The sequence below is a fragment of the Trachurus trachurus genome (genome assembly GCF_905171665.1).
Source record: "Trachurus trachurus genome assembly, chromosome: 4".
NCBI lineage: Eukaryota > Metazoa > Chordata > Actinopteri > Carangiformes > Carangidae > Trachurus > Trachurus trachurus.
Genome location: NC_139898.1, coordinates 2,916,016 through 2,936,804, shown reverse-complemented (window position 1 = coordinate 2,936,804; position 20,789 = coordinate 2,916,016). Strand labels below are relative to the sequence as shown.

Sequence of the window (20,789 nt, the reverse complement as noted above, 5' to 3'; positions counted from 1 at the left end):
ATCTTTTTTAGAGGGAGACAAAAGAGTCACTGCCAATGTTTATGTGCCGTGGCCGTGCCAATTCTGCTCGATTGTCTCAACACGCTCCGTCTCCAACAAGTTGCTACTGGTTTATTCTTCACCATAACCACTTGTGAATAATAAAAGATGCGGTGGCAAAGCCGACTGGTTTATACTAGAAGGTGATCGGAAGAAGCTGATTAACAGTCAGAAGAGCGAACAACGGTGACCTCCATGTTAACTGTTGAGAATGTTCCTCGTGTTTTTTCCCCCGTACGGATTCGACAAAATAAACATCGAAGTGAAACATTCAACATCCTCTGGGTTCATAATCATACATGGGAAAAGGCATCAGAGGCAAATAGAAGATGTATGGAAGCAGCAACCAGATAATGTAGAGAACATTTCACCATGTTTGTGTGAGAGGCCCGATGAAAAAGTGGCAACCAGAACAACGCAGGAGAGAGAATGTAAGAGAGGCAAAAGTAGGGGAGGTGTGGACTCAACAGGTGGATGTTTACCACCTTTTGAATTGCAAAATGTGTAATTAATCAAAGAAGGTCTAAAAAGAATGGTGTTAAGTGATAACAACCCTGGTTGAACTGATATTAGGAGTGGATGAACAGAAAATGTGAAACAGACCAACCTCCAGTGCCAGGGATCAGACATTTCAGTGATCCAGAGCACAAACATGTTTATATGTTAGTAGAAATTCTAAGTTATTTATTGCCCTGAGGATAGAGAGTTACAAAATGTCCTGGAATGTCTTATCATTCCTCCATGTTTTGGCAGGGACATCAGATGTGAGTTGGAAACAATGGTTTCTGTGTTTGTGAGAAAAATCTTATTAAAAGGATATAAATAAATCACTGTATTTGTTGCACAATTTTCTTTTTTAAAACGTCTCAGGATCAGGGCAAAAACACAATGTGTTCAAACTTACTTTTTAATGCCTGAGGTCAATTAACCGGCTCTGATTTCTGCCTGACCTGCACCTGTTTGGACAGTGTGAGGAAAGTGGAGCAGGTGGAGCAAACTGACAGATAAGGGAGAAAAACTCTGAAGCTCCAGTGTGTCAGTGTGTCTCTGAGCTACTTACAGCTTTATGGGGGGGGGGAGTGTTTTCTTTTCAGCTGTTACTAACAATTATACAGTTAATATACAATCATGACCTCTGGCAATGTATCCACACAGCTTCTACTCAGTGGTGTAGGGCCTGCAGGGCTCTTTGCCTCTCAACCTTAGTGTTTGCTCAGCATTTTTTGGAAACCCTACTAATTAACAGGATGATTACATAAACAATCAGTCCAAAATTATAAGGAATAACACAAACACAAAGAAGTGATACTACTGCAGTATGTTTGGTGTCAATGACTGGTTAAGGAACAACCGTATCAACAATCTCTGTTCCTTGATTCAAATATGAAAAAAGTGGAGTTACCATAGTGAACAAAGTTGTGTGAGAAACAGTAGGAAAAGCTAATGTGATGATAATGTAACACTCTCCTCTGCCTCTTCAGAGAGCGGTCTTAAACCTGTCATCAGTCTGGTCTGTGCAGACAGCCTCTGACAGATGATGATGATGATGATACAGTCAGTAGTACGAGGGGTGAACAGTACCAGGACTGTGAGAAATGTTGTAAATGCTGTGAACACAACTGTTTGAATGATTTTTGCATCAATGACTTCAGGTGTTACTATAAAGTCAATTCAAATTCAAGTCTGTTTTTTGTTTTTTTAAATATCCATACGAATTCATTTCACATGACAGTTTACTGCATTATGATACATCACTATAGTGATCAACTCATGATTGATAGTGATCCATTGAAAAAAGGACGAGGAGGAAAGCTGAACATGAACATGTTGTTTTTTTTTATATATTTATTATTGTTGTCAGTCATTATTATTATATATTTTTTTTATTAATTTTTTCATGTTATTTTGTGTATATCACATTAAACTGTAATATAAAAATAAGCCCCTTGTGGCTTTTTGCCTCTCCCTGCACTGTCCTATTGTTACCTACCATGTTTTATGTTGTATTCTTTTAACTTTGTGCAAAAATAAAAATTCAATTCAATTCAACATCATCCCTGTTTGGGACGAGGAGTGCGTGGTCAGAGTTGGTGAGGCTGAGGTCCTGCAGTCACAGCACAGCTCTGTACCGTCAGCAACGTGCTGTGAAAAACTGGCCACTTTGAAACGCCAGAATAATTAACGCTGCCAAATGCAATGCAACCGCAAACTGCATTAAGCCTCTATGGGTGATTATTAGTGCAGATATGATTGGTGAGGTGAATCAGCAGCATTTCTGCTCACTCTTCACCTTTTGTCCATCTCTATATTTCAATGAGAGAGAAGAGGCAGGGCCTTTTTGTTTCCTGATGGAATATGGGAAACTAATAATAGGAGGCAACTAGAAGACAGATCAATAGTAGAGAAGAGAGGGGAGGGGGAGGAGGGGATGGGGAGATGAGGGTTATAAAAGTAGGGTGTGATGAGTGCTGCAAAGAGAGATTTAAAAAAAAAAAAAAAAAAGTTTATAAAGATGGGAGAAGAAGCTGGAAGAGGCCCCGTGGCGACTGAGCAACAAAGCACTTCAGGTATCAGCAGATGCACATCAACCGACACTTTATCTACGGGACAACGAGGAGCCAGTAGGATGGTGATGGGGTGGGGGGGGGGGGGGGGGGGGGGGGTTAGACTCTGCTGAAGGAAGCGCTTCATTGCTCCCACCTGCATACACATCAAAAAAAAAGAAGAAAAAACATGGCTAAACCTGGACTAAACATAATCTGTCATCCTGACAACTCCATTAATAACCACTTTCTTCCAGAGGCAGGTGATGGGAGATGTCTGGATGCATGGCATGCAGGCGTTTGTTGCCGTTGCTGCACAGAGGCTGCTGCTGGCTGTGTGTGTGTGGCAGATAAAAGTCTGGTGGCCAAAGTGTGGTATGTAAACATGTGTGCGAGCTTGGCTTGGCTTGGCGAGGTACTCACAGCTGCTACTCCAAGACTTGAGCAGAGATTTGATGCTGATCTCAAAGAAGACCGAATCCTGCAGGCTCAGCATGGCGGCGCACGGTGGGGGGAAAAAGTTATAGGCTTCACCAAAACGAGGCACGAAATTTCACACGTCTCCTGTCACTTTCATTTCATAAAAAGCCAACCACTCCACTCTTCTCAAAAATTAGACACCTAAAAAAAAACAAAAAACTTGCAGGTCGTCTCTCCTGACCGGGATGAGGGTTAGGAGGTCGTCGGTTAGGGGGGGTGGGGGGTGGGTACTACCCTCCACAGGTGCTAGGTAAAGGCATCGTTCTGTATGACAGCGTGAACAGCTGCTCAGGAAAAGAGATCCCAAAGGCGGTCCTACTTTTGTTTCCTCTACCACCTACTTCGCGGGAGAGTGAAAGTGCGCTAGGAGACGAGGAGAGTCGGCCGCAGTCAGCCCTGGATAGTTAAAGAAGTATTCCGACCCAGCGGCTGCTGCTGCCCCCCTGCCAGTCCACAGAGTCCCTCATCCCCATGTCAGCACAAGGGGGGGAAAAAAAAATCCGGAAAGCCGAAAACTGCGTGAGAACTTTTGATGAGAAAGAAGCAGCAGCAGCAGCAGGACAGAACAGTGCGCGATACAAGTCTGAAAACAATGATAATATCCCTTCTCTTTTTCTCTTCCTGTGTGTGTGTGTGTGTGTGAGAGAGAGTGTGTGTACCAGTCCTAGCCCGCTAGCGCCGTCAGCCACCCTCCACCTCCCCTCACAGCTCTCTCTCCCTCTCCATTTGCTCGCGAGCAGCCCCTCCTCTTTCCCAGCTAGCTCTTGTTCTTTTACTGATGCCTGCTCTTTTCTCTCTGAGTGAGACAGAGCTCGTTTCAACAGCAAACAGAGGGGAGGGGGAGAGGGCAGGAGGAGCAGGGGCAAGGGGGTGGGGGGGGGCGGGTGATGTCATCAAAATGCTGCGAGTGTTCCCTGGCCGCCGTTCAGCAATGCATACGCATGTCAAGAGCTGCTACTGTGCTGCCTCTCTCCGCTGCCCTATCAAAACGACACTTCCTGTAAGCTCCACAGCAATACTGATGCGTCATCCCTGACTGCAGTAGGAGGGAAAGGAAAGAATGGGAGGATGGAGAGAAAGAAAGATAGAAAAAAAGAAGGGAGGATAAACTGAGCAGGGGGAGCGCACACACACAAAAAAAACAGTAGTCTCATTCCCAATTCATCTCTACCCCCAAAACTGTAAAAAAAAAATTCTATTTCTGATTTACATCTGGACATCCTAAAAAACTAAAAGTAAACTACACTTCAACTGCATTGAAATGTCACCAAACTACAGGACCAGTGTGTTAGTTAGTGGCACTTTGTACCAGTTTCTAATCTGGGATCAGCCAATCACAGCTCATCTATTTGTTCAACCAACCGTTCACACCCAATGGAGTCATAGGCATTACATCATTGCTCCATCCAAAAAGCTACCAGTCATAGTAACGCACAGAATGATACACAATCACACTACTACACACTGCATTAGGGAGCTAACAGCCCACTGTGTTTGTGCGAGACACACACACACACACACACACACACACACACACACGCCCTCGATTCATCTGATATTTTAATCCCGTGTTGATGGTCACTTCTCCTGCCCTCACACAGACTTAAAAAAAAAAAAAAAAAACAGATCCACATGACATGAAGCAGTGTGCAGCGGACCACAGGATTAAGTTTGTTAGCAAAATATTGGGAGGGGAGCAGCGATGGGAAGGCTGCGCAAGACAAATGCTCTTTGTGTTCTTTTTAGTTTAGTCTTGGTTTCTCTCTCCCTCTCGCCCTCGGTCTGTCTCTCTCTCCCTCCCGTCACATGATGTCCTCCACTATACAAGTTATGCAAAATGAGGCAGAGCTCATTGCAAACAAACACACGACACAAGCAGATGCTTTGTGGAGCCTTGGCTGCTGCTGCTGCTGCTCGGGCCTGATGCAGGTTTCCACTGTGAAACTGGGCCTTGTGATAAACAAACACAGATTCTTTACAGTCCCACTGCACATTGTTACACTCATTAACATAACGCTCTGTTTTTCTTTTGACAACGTCTCCCGAGGTTTTGTTACACGTTTCAAATGCGCTGGCGAGATTTCAATGTTGCCATTTCTGGGTGATCGAAAAAAAAAAAACTCTGCTCAAGTTTTAAGAGACTCTAAATTAAAGGGATACTTCACCAATTTTCTTCTCACTGTCATGGCCAAGGAAGGGTTTGGAGAACTTTCAGAGTTATCAAAACGCTTTTGTAGTTCCAGGGGGGGTCAGGCTGGCAACTTTTTTTCATATAATGGTGGTGGATAGAGTTCACTATTGAATCGCCCAAAACACACATCCATACTGCTCGTCTGTACTGACACTGAGCTCCCAGTGGCTGTGCGAGATTTGCTCTGAGTTCTTCCGTGTTTCCATCATACATCCATTGGTTCACAACGATGAACGAACATCTCGCAGCAAATCTCGCACATGCACGCAAACATCAACAGAGTCACTGAGAGCTACTGCTACAACAAGGATAAAAACAGAGATCAAATTATTTTTTCCAAATAACTTTTTCATATGGCGGCTTCAGGACACTTGGGTCAGTACAGACGAGCAGTATGGAGGTATCTGGATGTTTCATAGTGTGTGTTTTGGATGATTCAAAAGTGAACTCTATCCGCCGCCATTATATGAAAATCCGTTGTCAGCCGGACCCCCCCTGGAACTCCTAAAGCGTTTTGACGACTCTGAAAGTTCTCCACGGTGAGTAGAAAATTGGTGAATTATCGATTTTGGGTGAAGTATCCCTTTAACCTCAGACATTTTGGATGGACATAAAAATTAGGGCTGTCCCAATTATCATATTTTGATAATCGAAGCTTCGCGGACATAAAACCGATCATAATCGAAGCTTCGACGGCCGGGGCGACGACCGTAACGTCTGACCGGGGGGGGGATGCACGATGGTAGCGGAAATAATGGAAGTAATGGCAAACAAACACTGCATATCTCCAAAATGAGGCAGGTTTCCAGGATGCCAAGTAGCCTACTCATTTTAATGTAACAATTGCCGATGAGAACCGGTGTCAAAAAGGAAAAAAGGAAGAAAAAAATAAATAAATCGTTCACGGACTTCATGATCGATTACCATGGCAACGAACGAAGCTTCGATTTTTTTTGAGTCAGCCCTAATAAAAATACAGTTGACTGATCAATAAGCATTTTTTTTTTTTTAAGTATATTTTTTGGTGTTTTTGCCTTTATTTGATAGTGCATAGTGAGACAGGAAAGGGGGAGGCAGAGAGAGCGGGAATGACATGCAGGAAAGGTCTGCCCAACGCGGGATTCGAACCGGGGACGCCTGCGTTGAGGACTGTAGCCTCTACATGGGGCGGCCGCTTTAACCACTGCGCCACGTACCGCCCCTCAATAAGCATTTTTACCAAGGATCGTGAACTTTTCTCTTCATGTAAGAAGTACTTCAGATGAGCTAAAACAGCCTTTAAGACGGTCATCTGCATGTGTACACAGAATCAGAGTTTATATTTTGATCCCTATCTTTATCTTTAACGGCGAGCGGGGACCTTGACATGGACTGTTTTCTGTCAACCAGCTTTATTGTTGCAGGAATGCCGAGGAATAACCGACAACAGCAAGTCTCTGGGAACATTAGAGCCGAGAGCTCGTGTCCAACGCAGCTGACGTAAGTTGAGGACTTCAAATAAACAACATTATGACTTGACTTCCTGGAAAGAAGAGCTCACTGATCAAATAATCCCCCGCTAAATGCACAACCCTGGTGAGTTATTGGAGCTCCATTCACAAAGTAGGAGCAGTGACTGACAGTCGGTGGTCCAGACTGTGCAGAGAGAGACAGAGAGAAAGAGAGAGTGTATCGGGGAGCTGTTCCTCCCAGGAGCCCACAGGGTGGAGGATGCATTTCCTGTTCTGGCCTCTCTGAAGGGCAGTGGTGGGAACAATAATCGATAGGAGCTGTAATTCAATCCCTGACCTCCCCGGTGGTGCCTGGGCTGGAGAGAGGACACGCCATTTAGATCCATCACGGCAGTCTGGGGTATGCACTATGCAGCACGGCTCAACCTGCACAGCCCCACACACTTTCTAGCTCTCCCCGGAGTCGGCCGGGGACCAGCTATTTCAAAACCTCCTGCAAATAATTAGCAAGAAACAAAGTCTGTGCACTTAATAGGCTTTTAAACCTCTTTCACAAAAAAAAAAAAAAAGATGACTGGGCCAACTTGGATGATATAATGCTGTACGGCTGTAGGATGGAATAATCGCGCCCTTTTATAAATAACTCCTTGCACAAGGCGCAGACGCACTGGAACTCAATGAGAGGACTTTTTTCCCCCCTCCGGTCGCGCCGAGAGCGAGCAAAGTCATTCCTCAGATTTGCCTGGCAAATCAAGGGAGGTAACTCATTTCAGCAAAGACTCATTCTTGGGGGGGGGGGGGGGTCAGACGGCTCCGGAGTCTCCATGGAACGACAGAGCAGAACATTGTGCAAATGTGAATTAAAGCTCCTCTTAACACCGGGTAGCAGGAGGTCAGCACATTACTCATAGCTCTTCTTCACATGAGAGCCGTCTTCAACTTGTTCATCGTGGAGGGAGGGGGGGCGGCGGGGGGGCTAAGCTGGTTGGAGGAAAAAAAAAAAAAAAAGCACTAACAGTGATTCATGGCATTAGTCTTCACAGCTATGACACCATATCCCCACTAAGTGCACAGTCAGCTGCACCATTACGAGGTTTGTTTCACCACAGTTGGCTAATAACCATTTAAGAAAGGAGATGAATAAGTTTGCCGAGGCCCCGTCTGGGTCTGGATACACACCCTGCAGACTGCTGCTCAGACCCAAAAAAAAAAAAAATCACATACACATTTTTTCGTTCCATGGTGCACAGTCATGTTCTGTCACATGCTCCCGAACACTCCCAATATCACAAACAGGAAATCTGCTACGCCCATTAACCAAACACTGATCAAACCCTTCCCAAAAAAAAAAACCCCAGCTGTACATCCAGCTACTTGCTGATGTCACCGTGTGCAAACAGAGACGGATGACAGAAAGAAAAGAGCAGCACCACCTTAAAAACCAACTCAGGCTCTGCCAGTTCTGCAACAAGGGAGTGGTGCTCGGCTCTCGTCTCAAACACAGGGCAAATAATCCCCGAGGTAACCAACGCAGCGCCGCTGTACCTTTTCCAACGCACTCCTCCTTACCTCGGCTACTGGAAGTGATCACATCACCTCTTTCATCACACAACTCACCATCGTGACCCCTGACACCACCAGCATGATGTAAAAAGGAGACTTTTCTAAAATGTCGGATGTTTCCTAGTTGGAAAAGAAAGAAAAGACAGAAAGGAAAGTATTGAAAACAGTTTTCCCCAGTCTGGTCATCTCACTGACTTTTTCTGGTGTAAATGTCATCATCGTATCCATCTCTCTTAGCTCGACACAAACGCGCACATGAACACATCATCTATCCTCACAGCTCAACAATGCTCCAAAGTGAAGTAAAAAAAAAAAAAAATCTCTCACTGTTAGTGTGGGTTAGTTTAATGAGCTGATGGGGCTTATTCTGAGAAGCTAACAGGCTAGGTGAGTACAGCACGAGGGCAAGCTGAGTCATGCTTTAGCCATGAGCAAACAGGGAGCAAGCGTGCTCTGACAGGTAGCTCTGCAAAGAAAATACACAGAGAGGCTGATGACGAGTCCTCACCCCACTGCTGGTGCAAACTGGCTGCCCTGCACGCACTCACAATTTGTATGTGTAGTACACGCGTCTGCTAAACCTTTAACTACTGTATCCAAAGAGAAAACAGTCCGCTTCCATCTGTGGATTAACGCTGTCAGCAGAAGTGATGCTCAGAAGTAACACTCAACAGACTTTTCATATAGCTTCCGCAGAGGGATTGTTTATTCTTTTGTTTATTTGCGTTTTTGTTTTTTTGCCTAAATATAAATCTCATGCGGAATAGATCAGCGTTACGAAAACAGAACCTGCATCTCAGCTTTCCTTTGACGCAACAGCGAGGCGGCATCAAGAGATGTCAACACACTCGTCCTCCTAAAGAAGACCTGGGAACGCTGCGGGGTGTCACAGGAGGAGCTTGAAGATGTTGCTGGATTATTTTAGCTTGACATGACGTCGCTACGACCTTTCACAGAGGAAACTACATGGATGGAAAATAACAGTAATACATAGGGACACACTAATCCGGAAAATTGGCCCATTGCCATAATCCCTATAGTCATAGCAGTAGGTTCGTTACTTTTAATTGTCGGTGCAAGATATTTTTAGAACGGCGGAGCAGAGCCGCGAGCTGCTCAGAGCTACGCTACGGAGGCTCATGGGATTTCTTGGTTTCCCTCATTAAACTCATCAAATACACAATCCAACAACTCCAAAACGCTCTGGTGGAGTTGTGACCTGCACATTCACCACGTAACGTAACGTTACGAGATGGAGTTGTTTGGAGGTAAATTCATGCAAAATCGCTGATGCTCGTTCCCGTCGGGAGCAGTTTTTCATCAAGCAGTCTCTGCATTTACCTCTAAAGAACTCTGTCTCATAACGTTCTGTTCTGTTCTCATAGCGTGGTGAATGTGCAGGTCACATTAGCCTCCGTAGCATAGCTCTGAGCAGCTCACGGCTCTGCTCCACCGATCTCAAAACAGCTTGCACCGACAATTAATGGTAACGAACCTACTGCTATGACTATAGGGATTATAGCAATGGGCCAATTTGCCAAAATGTTGAACTATCCCTTTAAGATCGGATATCGCCCCAAATATCAACTAAATACCTAGATCAGGTATCAGATAATGAGGCTGATCCATGACGCCGATCTGATCATTTCAATTCTATGTTTGTGACACGTGCTGCTCACGTGTCCAGCAGCAAACACAGAGTGACAAGGTTGCCTTCACTCTCTTCCACACTGCAACAGTGGTATTGGATCGGTGTCGGGTATCGACCAAGTATCAGTATCGACATTAGGGCTGAAAAAGCGGGATCGGTGCATCCTTAATAATATGTATTAAACATGTGGATCACAGGGGAAGCCATGAGGATCACATGGTTCAATCTAGGAGCAACGGGCAGAATGAATATCAAAAGTAAGAATCTTAAAGTCGTCATCATTTCCTTCTCTGCTTCCTCCAGCCGGTGCGGGATGCTGGTACCTTCACTCAGGCGTCCCACAGCAACAGCCTCCATTCAGCTCTGTCTGGGTGCTGCCGTTAAATATTGTTGTTGAGGTCTCTGTTTGAAGCGGGTGGTTTGGTTAACCAGGCCAAACAATGACCATGATGTTTATCTGCACTAACCACTCCACCTCTAGGTTTTCTTTAAGTTGAATCAGTGCCAACACCTGCCCTACATTATCTCATGCAAACAAACTTTGTTCTTTCTCCTGACAAAAGCGTCGCTCTGTGCACCGTAAGGGAAGTTAATGCCCAAAAGATATGAAACATCTAGTGTGTAATTAATCATCTATCAGGGACTGTGCTGTCATCTGCAGACTGAACTCATGTGCTCTGTTGATCTGCATCTTGTCCGTTCACATGTTTGCATGTACATGTGCGATGAGAGAAGCACAACACAGATGTGCGCACTGCACATGGGGGGTGGCAGTGAGGCTGACTTTTGGTTACATGTTAATAAAGCTTAGCTTAAACTTAGCTTAAAAAATAAGTCTGGCTTAAGTTAACCTGATTAATTAGCAGAGAAGCATTAAGAAAACAAAAAAATCAGTGCAGGTGATTAGAGCTGCTGTAGATGTACCTTTGAGGCGCGCTCGGTTACTGTGAGCAGGCCTGGAGGAGCCCGTCACCGGATGAACCACGTCTTCCTCAATGGTCTGACCCATGGCCAGCAGGCCCAGGCGCTTCATGCGAAGGAGCCGAGGGCCCGTCTCCCTGGGCAAGGCCCCCCCATGGTCGGAGGGCCCGTCCCCCGAGATGACAGCCGGGACCAGGCTCTTCAGGAACTCCATACTCCTCTAGACTTTCTCTTGTCTTTCACTCAGGTGCGTGGCCCGACAGCCCGTGCCGTGCCGTACTCCCATACAAATCCGTCCGCCACATCTGCCCCATTTACAGACGATCACGCACACGCACACAACGGGATCCGTTCCCGGCCGATATACCTCCACCTCCACGCCAGCGGTTACACAGTCGCTCGCTGCCAGGGCTTGTACGCGTGGGCCATGAGATCTGCCCTTACAGAACAGAAGAGACTTCACCTGTCAGTGCTCTGTGAAGCTGTTTGTCTGGACTGACTGGTAGTAGGAGAAGCTGTTGTGCTGCAGCTACAGCTACAGCCGGGGTGACAGCGAGAGACCTCCCACGCTGCGACGTTACCTGTCTGCTCAGACTGAGCCAAGAGGCAAAACAGACATGGCACTTTTCATGGGTCGTGATGTAATTGTGTAGTGGGCAGGGCTACGTGCGAGTGCCAGGCACTATCTGGGGTGGGACTAGAACATGTTCCACAGGAGATAACACAAGCCCGGGCCACCGGCCAATCACAACAGAGACGACACCAGCCACACCCTGCTGGCTTGCCTTGCTCGCCGGTTTAAGAGAGCGAGAGAGGAGGAAGCAGATTGACAGACGCTGGAAGAAGTAGGAAAGCTGCAAGATGACCACACTGGCATGTCTGCCTGCGCTGATAGTCCTTATCATTGTCAGGACGGTGCTCCTCGTTAGCATTCACGCACAAACAATTGCATGTTTCTTTTCTTACCAACTTGCTTGGTGTAACAAGATCGCCCCTCCCTTTGATTTCACTTGCTGCTGAACTGCGCTGCGCTATTATGAAGAGGAGCAGAGTGAGTAAAGTGATGGGGTCTGTGAAAAGGGGGGGTGATGACAGACTGCTGTGCTCTGCTTGGCTGCACAGCTTGTACCTGCAGCAAACTCAAACCCTTCCAAACATCCCTGGCTGAGGAGTGAGGGGGACTGTGCTGTGCTGTGCTGACTCCCATGAAAGCTTGCTGCCTAAAGAAATCATCAGTTTGCTGCTCTCTGGGACTGAGAGCAAAAAAAAATAAAAAAATAAAAAACAAAAAAGGCCAGTAAAGCACAAACACAAGTCAAGTCTTCCTCCACGGCAAACACAAAGCTCTCACACTCACACACAAAAAATAAAAGATGATTGTGGCAGCAGTGTGAAGCAAACTGTGAAATCACCTCTAAGGTGGCCATTTTCTGCTGAGTCATCATTAACTATGCACCACAATAAAGGAACGAGCAATACAGCACAAATCAAATAATACTTATTTTATTATGTCATGAGGAATTTGTATTGATTTAAGCAACTTGGTGTAATGTGAAAGGGTTGGTAGGGATACGGTGCTACTGTCGGCAGTTCACACAGGACAGGGTGTATGCACGCTGTCCATCTGACACAGAGAGAGACTATTATTTTGAAAAACAGAACCACTTCACTATAGAGATGGCTCATTAAAGAGCAGAGGAAGTCCATGCATTGTTTAGTGTTCTTGCACCACAACACGGAGACATATTTTTCCACACATATCTTAAGCCGTTCAAGTTACTGTAATAATGCAGAACAATGGATGACATTGTGTTTTCAAGTTGGAGTAACTTATATTCAACATTATTTAATCCGATCTCAAACAACTATTAAGTGTAAGACCAGTAAGTGTGGTCAGAAGCTTTTGAAGGAAGTGCTTACACCCTCCACTGCAGTGTGTGAACATGTCAGTGAGATGATGTAATAGTTTCAGTATACATGTAAAGAGTCTGAGAGGAGAGAGACAAAAATCACCACTCAATCTTTGAGATTTGTCCAACAACTATATAAAAAAAACAGTGCAGTTATCTATTAATTCAAACTATTACTCTTTTTATAACATTTACACAGCACCATGCCAGGTGTGCAGAAGAACTACAAAAATGCAGGGAAAATTAAAAAAAAATACAGCGCCATAGTTTTCCCAGAACTCTGCCCTCTAGAGGCCGGCTGGCAGAAAACACGTCAAACACCACAAACAAACAGTAGAAATTTTACTGACAGGCTGAGGTGAAAACGAAAACGGTCAGCAAGATTTCATGGCAAACCACCAGCAACCTTCTTAGAGTCGGCGTCTGGCTCACAGGCTCAGAAATCACTCCCAGGCTGTCAGAGGTTTTGATAAATGGAATGTACTTAGTTCTCTGATCATAAAAGTGCATTATGAACTGTTAAACCCCAGTTTTACACTGTTACAATAGAGAGACAGCCGCATAACATAGGTGAACGGAGGTCCTAGCCGTGCTAACAAGAGCGCGGGGCTAAAACAATGACGCCGGCGCTAGCTTGATAGTTCCATTGCTGATTGAACAACTATTCTGGTTGCACTGGTGCCAGAGCAGCAGATCCTGTATTGTTGACTCCTACTACAGCAAAGGAATTCATTTGTATTGTTTATGTGTCCAGAGTTGGAAAGAGCTCCATAATATGTATCGTTGTAATTAATATTAGGAATAATATTGCCAAATGGTTGGTTCTAGTTGTAATCAGAAATGCGGCCAGCTTGAAAAAAAAATGGGAGAAAAATTTATTGGAACAATATTGTGTAGACCATATTCTATTACTGAAAACATAAAAAAAGTCCTTATCTATCAGGCACAGGAGAAAGAATATCCTTAAAGTTGCAAGGAGAGACATTCGTTGGCATAGTGCAAGACTGAGGCCCAAGCAAAGATGCAGAGAGGCTGAGGCAGCAGATCTCGGCCAGAATCACTAAATGAGTCAGAGAGAGAGAGAGAGAGAGAGAGAGAGAGAGAGAGAGAGAGAGAGAGAGAGAGAGAGAGAGAGAGAGAGAGAGAGAGAGAGAGAGAGAGAGAGGGAGGGAGGGGGTGACTGATGAGGTAAAGATAGCCATCACTAGGCCCGAGCACCACAATGGTCAGCGAAGGCAGCTGTGGTTTGCTGGGGCCAGGTCTGTGGTGCTGCTGAGTTAGAACAATACCCCTGCACAGGAGGCCCAGATCCCTATCAACCCAGGAATGTGGAAGAGGAAGCTCTGGGAACAATGTGCAGCGTTCCTATGGCATTCTGGGTCCCGCCCGCCTCTGCCTTGTTCTGCTTTCAAGCAGGAGAAAACAGGAAAACTCATGGGCTGGGGCCCAGAAGTCAGGGTCCGTTCTGCAGTCAGCTGAGGGGGGGGGGGGGGGGGGGGGCTGGTCTGTTCACTGTCAACACTCGGGCCTAAAAGCAGTTATTTTGATAACTCTGGGGTGTGCATAATTCTGAAGTGCTAGGCCACCACTGGATGTCAGTAAACAACGGTCCCAGGACCATGGCAGGTAGGAGGAACATCAAAACAAAGCTGCACTGCCCCCTAATGGTGCAAACAGGCACCACACTTTGAAGGCTACTGTACTATCCTGCCTCAAGTGAAACCTGAAATAATGAAACCAGAAATCATTATTTGCATATTTATCCGTTTCGTTACCTTTGTGCAACTGAGTTGGTGTGGCTCTAAATTCTGGCTGTTAGAAACCCAAACATTATCAATGTAGACAGCACACATCAACTTAAAGAGGTACATACCGTACATATTCTTTTTTGCAGTATTATTAAGCATGGACACAGTGCCACTCATACTTGTGTAATGTGACACACAGTTCTACACTTTCAGTAAGGTTATTTAAGGTTTGCACTCAGTATGGTTTATGTTGTCAGACTTACATCCCTCGACAGCCCCTTTGATCTGACAACTACAAACGATTTCGAGTCACACATGTACGTGTGATCACACATTTTGCTTTCTGTCTACAATATACCCTCTCCTCCTCACAGCTTCAATAAACTGATTGCATATTGCTATGTTGTCCACCTTCTTTGACTTTTTATTAGCTCTGCAAGATAAGGGAAAAAAATGTGCACTGCTCAATATCGACTGCATGTCTTACGATACATAACAAATATTCAAGTGCACACATGTAGAGTTTTGCTGAGTGCAGCTGCCTGATGAGCACAGCTAAAGGTCACTATCAGTCATCCTCCCTCTACTGCAGGTAACACTGCTGTTCTCTCAGCCTGTAGTCAGAGGTTTACAAACGTCTGTGGCAAATGAAGCTGCAGTCTACATGTACAGAAAGTTCACTATTAGCATAATGATAGCGCGTTGAATTTGTGTTAAACAGGCCACGGTGGATGGGAGAAGTTGAAAATGTAGCTTTTCTGCATGAATAAACTAACTGAACAGGTGGTGTGATGAAGGATGCTAATAGGTAGTGATGACACTCTCTCAGTGCTACGAACATAGTTGTTGTTGTCAACTCCAGGGGAGAAGTCCTCCCTGGTCTCCATCCCTGCCTCTGTGTCGTCTGCAGTGTGGGTGAAAGGTTGCGCTACTTTTAATGTCTGGTTGCCCCACATGTTGAGTTTGTCAATATGCAACAGGAAGGAAAAAGGCTTCCTCTAAGGTTCACACACTACACAAAGAGATAAAGCTAGTTCTGCCAAGTCCTGATTGACAGCTGTGACGCGACCCGCAGAGAACTTGGTTGTCACCAGTAAAGAATGCGAGAATGTGACCCGACCGGACCTGCATCGAAATCCTCTTTTCTTCTTCCCTGACCAAGTATCATTCTAAGTCTAACCTCCCAAAGACTGTGACATGCCAAAACAGTTGTGGAGCACCAGCTTCATGTAACTTCACCACATTTTCACAAATCTTTGCTGAAGCAACACTGACGGTCATTTTTATCCTCGTTTTTTCCGAGGGTGGAGACCGGAACTTCAGCTGGAAGGAACAATGTTGTGTTTATAGGATGTTAACATATAGCCTAGTTATTTTCTGATTAATGACAGGCTGCTTATATATGCCATATATGACTGAATGCAGCAGCTGTCACAGTTTGCTGCTCAGGTGTGGTGTATGGACATGAAAACATGATGATGATGGTGTATGTTTAACAGATTTTTCAGGGTATTATTTAAAGTCTATTAAATCAGTGGTGGAAAAAACTATTCAATAGGACATAAACACACTCAGTCCCTTCCTTCTGACACTGGCTTTTGCAAACTACAACAGCATAATCTGTCTATTAAAAGTTCATAATTTCATTTAGATACATGGCTGTCTTCTTTCTCGATTTTTTCTTTCATAAAAACTGAAACTATTGAGTGACAGTGATGCGATGTATAAAAAGAAAGCTTCTTTGCTCTGACAACCCAGTAGCCTTGCCTCACCAGGTAAAAAAGGAATGCATCCTATACAGGACATCTGCTAAAAAGACATTACATACACATCTAAAGTTCTACCAGGAGATGGAAACACCTTTTCAAACTTTAAGCCACAACAGGCTCCTGTATAACATGTCAGAGTAGAATATTCTACCACCATGACTGTATCATGCATGAGTGTATCCAAGTTGAGGTAGAAAAACTACACGCCAGTGAAAAAGAAAAAACTTCTGCTCTTTCAGAATTCAGCAAAACAAGCAAAGAGATTAATCCAACACCCGTTTGATTCCCACACTACTTAGCTTGGAGGTTCTTTAAAAAACTTAACCCGCAGTGTACACAGAGGAACACAACCCAGTTAAACCGATGTGGCATACCTTAAAGGCCATAGAGCAGGGTCTGGAACTGGAAAGAGAAAGGAGGGTCCACAATTTCACTGCACAAGAATCTGAAACACAGAGAAAAGAAATATTGTCTTTTAGGGAACAAGAAGAGACGGACACAGACCAGCTTTGTCTGGCATATTCCTAAGTACAACATATCCTCTTTTAATGTGAACTTTAGGATTTAACTCATCAAAGAATATGACCAGTAGCCATGGAAATATAATCTTTCAATACTTGTCTCAAAACCCTCTTGCTGACATAGGAAATGCACAGAACAGCATCCTGTGCAACCATACAGCTGTAATGGAAAATGTACTATTTGACAGTGTGTGATAGATCAACCTACTGTTGGCTTCAGTCTGGTTTGCTCTGTACCGAGACTGGATTAAAACCTCCTCCTGAGCGGAGTAATAATCTGAAGATTACACACTACATCCAAGAGGCAGTTACATAAGTGACCAGTGCTTTCCAAAACTGTACATTCCTTCTAGTTTATCATTGCGATGGCTGCAAAGGGCCTCCTCTTAGAGGCAGGTAATAATCTTACATGTGTGAGTGAGCCTAACGTTTTCATAATTTTTACACCGACAGCGGAGATAAATGAAGATCATCACCCAGATTGGAAGTTATAGTTGTTAGTATTTTTTAAAAAATAATTTTCAGCTTTAGCGTCAGCATTTCCTTCAGCTAATTCAACATTGTTTCAATAATTTCTTCAGCTCCTTCAGCATTAGCATTCAGCTGTTTTCAGCATTCACACGCATTTTCTGCAGGAAATGCTTTCTTTTTCTAGTATATCATTGCAATGGCTGCAAAGGGCCTCCTCTTAGAGGCAGGTCATAATGTGTGAGTGAGCCTAATATTTTCATAACTTTTACACCGACGGCGGAGATAAATGAAGACGGTGCAGGAGGCGTGAGACTCATCACCCATTATCAAACAGTTGGCGAACAAAGGAAGGAAGAACAAGCCACTCAGACAGCAGCGGGACAGAGAAGTTGAGGTGTGAGAACTTCCATTCGAGCTCCGCTGACAAGATTGTGAGAACAGGTCAGCAAAGATATCGAGTCTAAACAAAATGAAACAAAAAAGGCAACGCAGTGTCGCATGACAGCCCAAAAGTCATGTCACAGAGACACGAAATCGCACATATCCACCCACCACAAGCGCAAGCAAAACGAAAGAGAAAAAAATTCTCAGACGCAGTCACTCACTTCTCATGCTGACAGACCTGTGAATAATACATCTGACTTCCTGCTCCAGCTCAGCGACTCCAAAAAACAAAAAAAAAGTGTGACCACAGAAAAAAGGGTAAGCCAAACCCTGTGCACATCCTGAGCGCTGTAGCAGATACAGCCACAGACTGAGCCTCCTGCTCTATATTTAAGCCTGTGCATCTCTCTGTATTGCTAAAACATATCTATTTCCACACAGCTCGCTAATTCCTCAAACGATCGGGTGCATTTCCAGATCTGAGCGGGTTTGAACATCATGCGTTTTGGGCGCAACGGCGACATGCGAGAAGAGTTAAAGGTCAGCAGAGCAGGACTGAGCTGATGAATGGTTAACTTGGCTTTGTCTATTGTCGCCCGGCGATTGTCAGAGTCCAGCGGAACAGAAGAGATGCTGCAAACAGGAGGCTGACAGCGCATCTAGGAAAAACAAAGATGAACTGGACAAAGACAGGACTGTCCACTGTCCAGTTTCATTTTGCTCTGTGCTGTTCTTCTTATTTTTATATCACATCAACTTCCAGCAGCTAGCAACCTCTCATCTTGTTAATCAATCAGTTGCACAACCAAGATCAAAACTGATCGATAACATACCCAAGAACATCCAGTGTGTTTACTGTACTTGTCTGGAAGAATGTGAGCAAGTTCATAGTCAGAAACAGGCGGTGCGCTACAGTAAAATTGGACAAAAAAAGAAAAAGGGCCTATATCTGGCTCCCTCTCGCACTAAATGACAGGCCTGGCCTGTGGTAATCACTACCTCTTGAGTAGAAACATTACTGGCTTATTCTTCTAACTGGAAGGGGAAGTGTACAAACAAACACCTTTTTGCATGTTCCCGCAGATATTCCTGTCATCTTTATCTTGGTCTGGAATGACACTGTACAGGCGGATAATGTGAGGCACTAACAACCATCAGTGGATCCAAACATAGGAGAAACACTGGCAAACTCAGCTGAGGCCGTCTTGAGGGCAAAGACAGGGTGGTTTCTTTGGTGAAGGCAGAACCAAACATCAATTATGCTCCAAACCCTCTCTCCCAAAGCTAAGGATAATCTTCCTCAGCAGGGCTCAATTATAGGTTATTTCTAGCTAGACTCAGTCCGTATTGTGTGCTGCATTACGCCAAGTCCTTCAGTGCAATCAATGAAAAGAATGCTTAACCTGTGTAAATCGGAGTAAACAATGTTGGGCCTTTATCTAGGCTGCGCTGGAAAGAGAAAGTTCACTTCATAACGGTCAGATACAATAAAAACAAAACTCAAAGTCTCTTCCTTACACCCATGTAAAATGGTGAAAGAGCACATTCAATCTTTAGTGCTCTTAGATACAATTTGAGTGACCATAAAGATAGGTGCAAGCATATAATATAGCTGGTTAGAGACGGTGTTAAATTGAACAGCAAGGCAGTGGGACAGATTTTTTGTGCGGTACCTCAGAGTGTTCGTTCAGTTAGGGTTAGGGTTAATAATTTAGCCATGTGCAAACGCAGACGCATGCACACACACACACACACAGCCGGATTCAACTTATCAGTCTAAGTAGGGAGGTCAGGTAATATACTATAATCTATCCAAATAAAGGACAGAAGGTATTATATGGCATGAAGTCATCACATACGTTTCAGGGAAGTTATATTAGGACTTTGTATGGGAGCGGCCAAAGTGGGCCACCAGGTGAGCTGTGGGGAGGTCAAGGGCCGTCCAAGCAGGTGCTGAAGGAGATCAACAAACAAAGAGACTGTATTTGTATTTGTTTAGTCACAAGTTTGAGTCTCATGTAAAAAAATAAGGAGAAAAAAAAGACACCTGGTGTGTCTTTTCTCCGGTAAACCCAGGCTGATAATTGGATAAGGAAGAAATAGCTTATAAAACAAAAAACAAAAGAACATTACAAAAAGGCAAAATGTGCAAGTATGCTGACCGCTGGAAATATGACACCCAACGACTTGTAGCAACTGATCACTGTTGCACAGCACAAACACACCACAAGGCCCCAAAACATCCAGGTTCTGGATAGGATAATAGGATTGTTTCATGAATGAAGACATCAAATTAAGAGACTGGGATGTTATTTCTGCATTACATAATATTTCTGTAGTCACCACTGAAATACTGAGTTGACAGTTAATCCTTGCAGGGGGCAGCTTAGTGAGGGGGGGGGGGGGGGGGGGGGGGGGGGGGGGGGGGCACTGTGGGGGCATTTAACAGAGCTTGGTTTTTATTCCCATACCCTTCAATGCCATTAATGTCTTACCAGATTAAAGCAAACACACTAATTCACTGGAATTATGGCCCAGATAATCACAGATAGATGCCCTGTGTTCAATCTAGGTGGATTCCCTCTAGTTTGTGCATGAACAAGAGACTACACTACACATCTGCAGCGCCAACAGAGGCTTATCCTGGGAAGGATGGGGGGGATCAGCTCGTTGCCAAGACGGATGGTTCAGTAGGCCCGAGGTTTGGTAAAACATTGCAAAACCTTATGTACAAAATAGCTTAAACTGTGTGGTTTACCACTCCATCGAAGCTTCCCATTAGCAGTAACTTTATAGCCAACTGTCATTACACCACGGTTAGATTAGTAAAAATTTAACTTTGTGCCACCTCCTAACTGAACAACTCCAAAAGTCAATGCTTAACTGATACAACATATCCCTCTGCTTTCATGCAAATTTGCACAACAAAGTTGCTATTACCCAGAGCATAGTCCACTGCTCATGCAGCCCCATGAGTGAACACAAACCAACTTTTCTTCCACCACTGTGCATTAGTCTGAAATATTTTGGCCGTCTCCACCTCCAGCCACACAGCACAGCAGACTGACCAGATTCCTCTCTGTCTGTGTCCAAGTGCCTGGGTCTCTACAGAACATGAACAACTGCCTCATTGTGTCTCTGATAGAC

General features: G+C 44.6%; 1 protein-coding gene across 12 annotated transcripts in view; it reads right to left on the bottom strand.

The window, feature by feature from the left end:
• Positions 1-20,789, bottom strand: part of fryl (furry homolog, like) — an 88,728-nt gene that overhangs the window by 66,937 nt on the left and 1,002 nt on the right. For 3 of the 12 annotated variants that reach the window (XM_083970617.1, XM_083970622.1, XM_083970625.1), the window contains exons 1-2: positions 10,843-11,271; positions 8,322-8,387 (exon numbers count right to left, since the gene is read on the bottom strand). In XM_083970617.1, the coding sequence (XP_083826743.1) occupies positions 8,322-8,387; positions 10,843-11,053 (277 nt within the window). In that variant the 5' untranslated portion in view covers positions 11,054-11,271. Of the gene's footprint in view, positions 1-3,005; positions 3,048-8,321; positions 8,388-10,842; positions 11,277-16,640; positions 16,712-20,789 lie in introns of those variants that run through there. The other 9 variants (XM_083970623.1, XM_083970618.1, XM_083970620.1 and 6 more) reach the window with 6 other exon arrangements.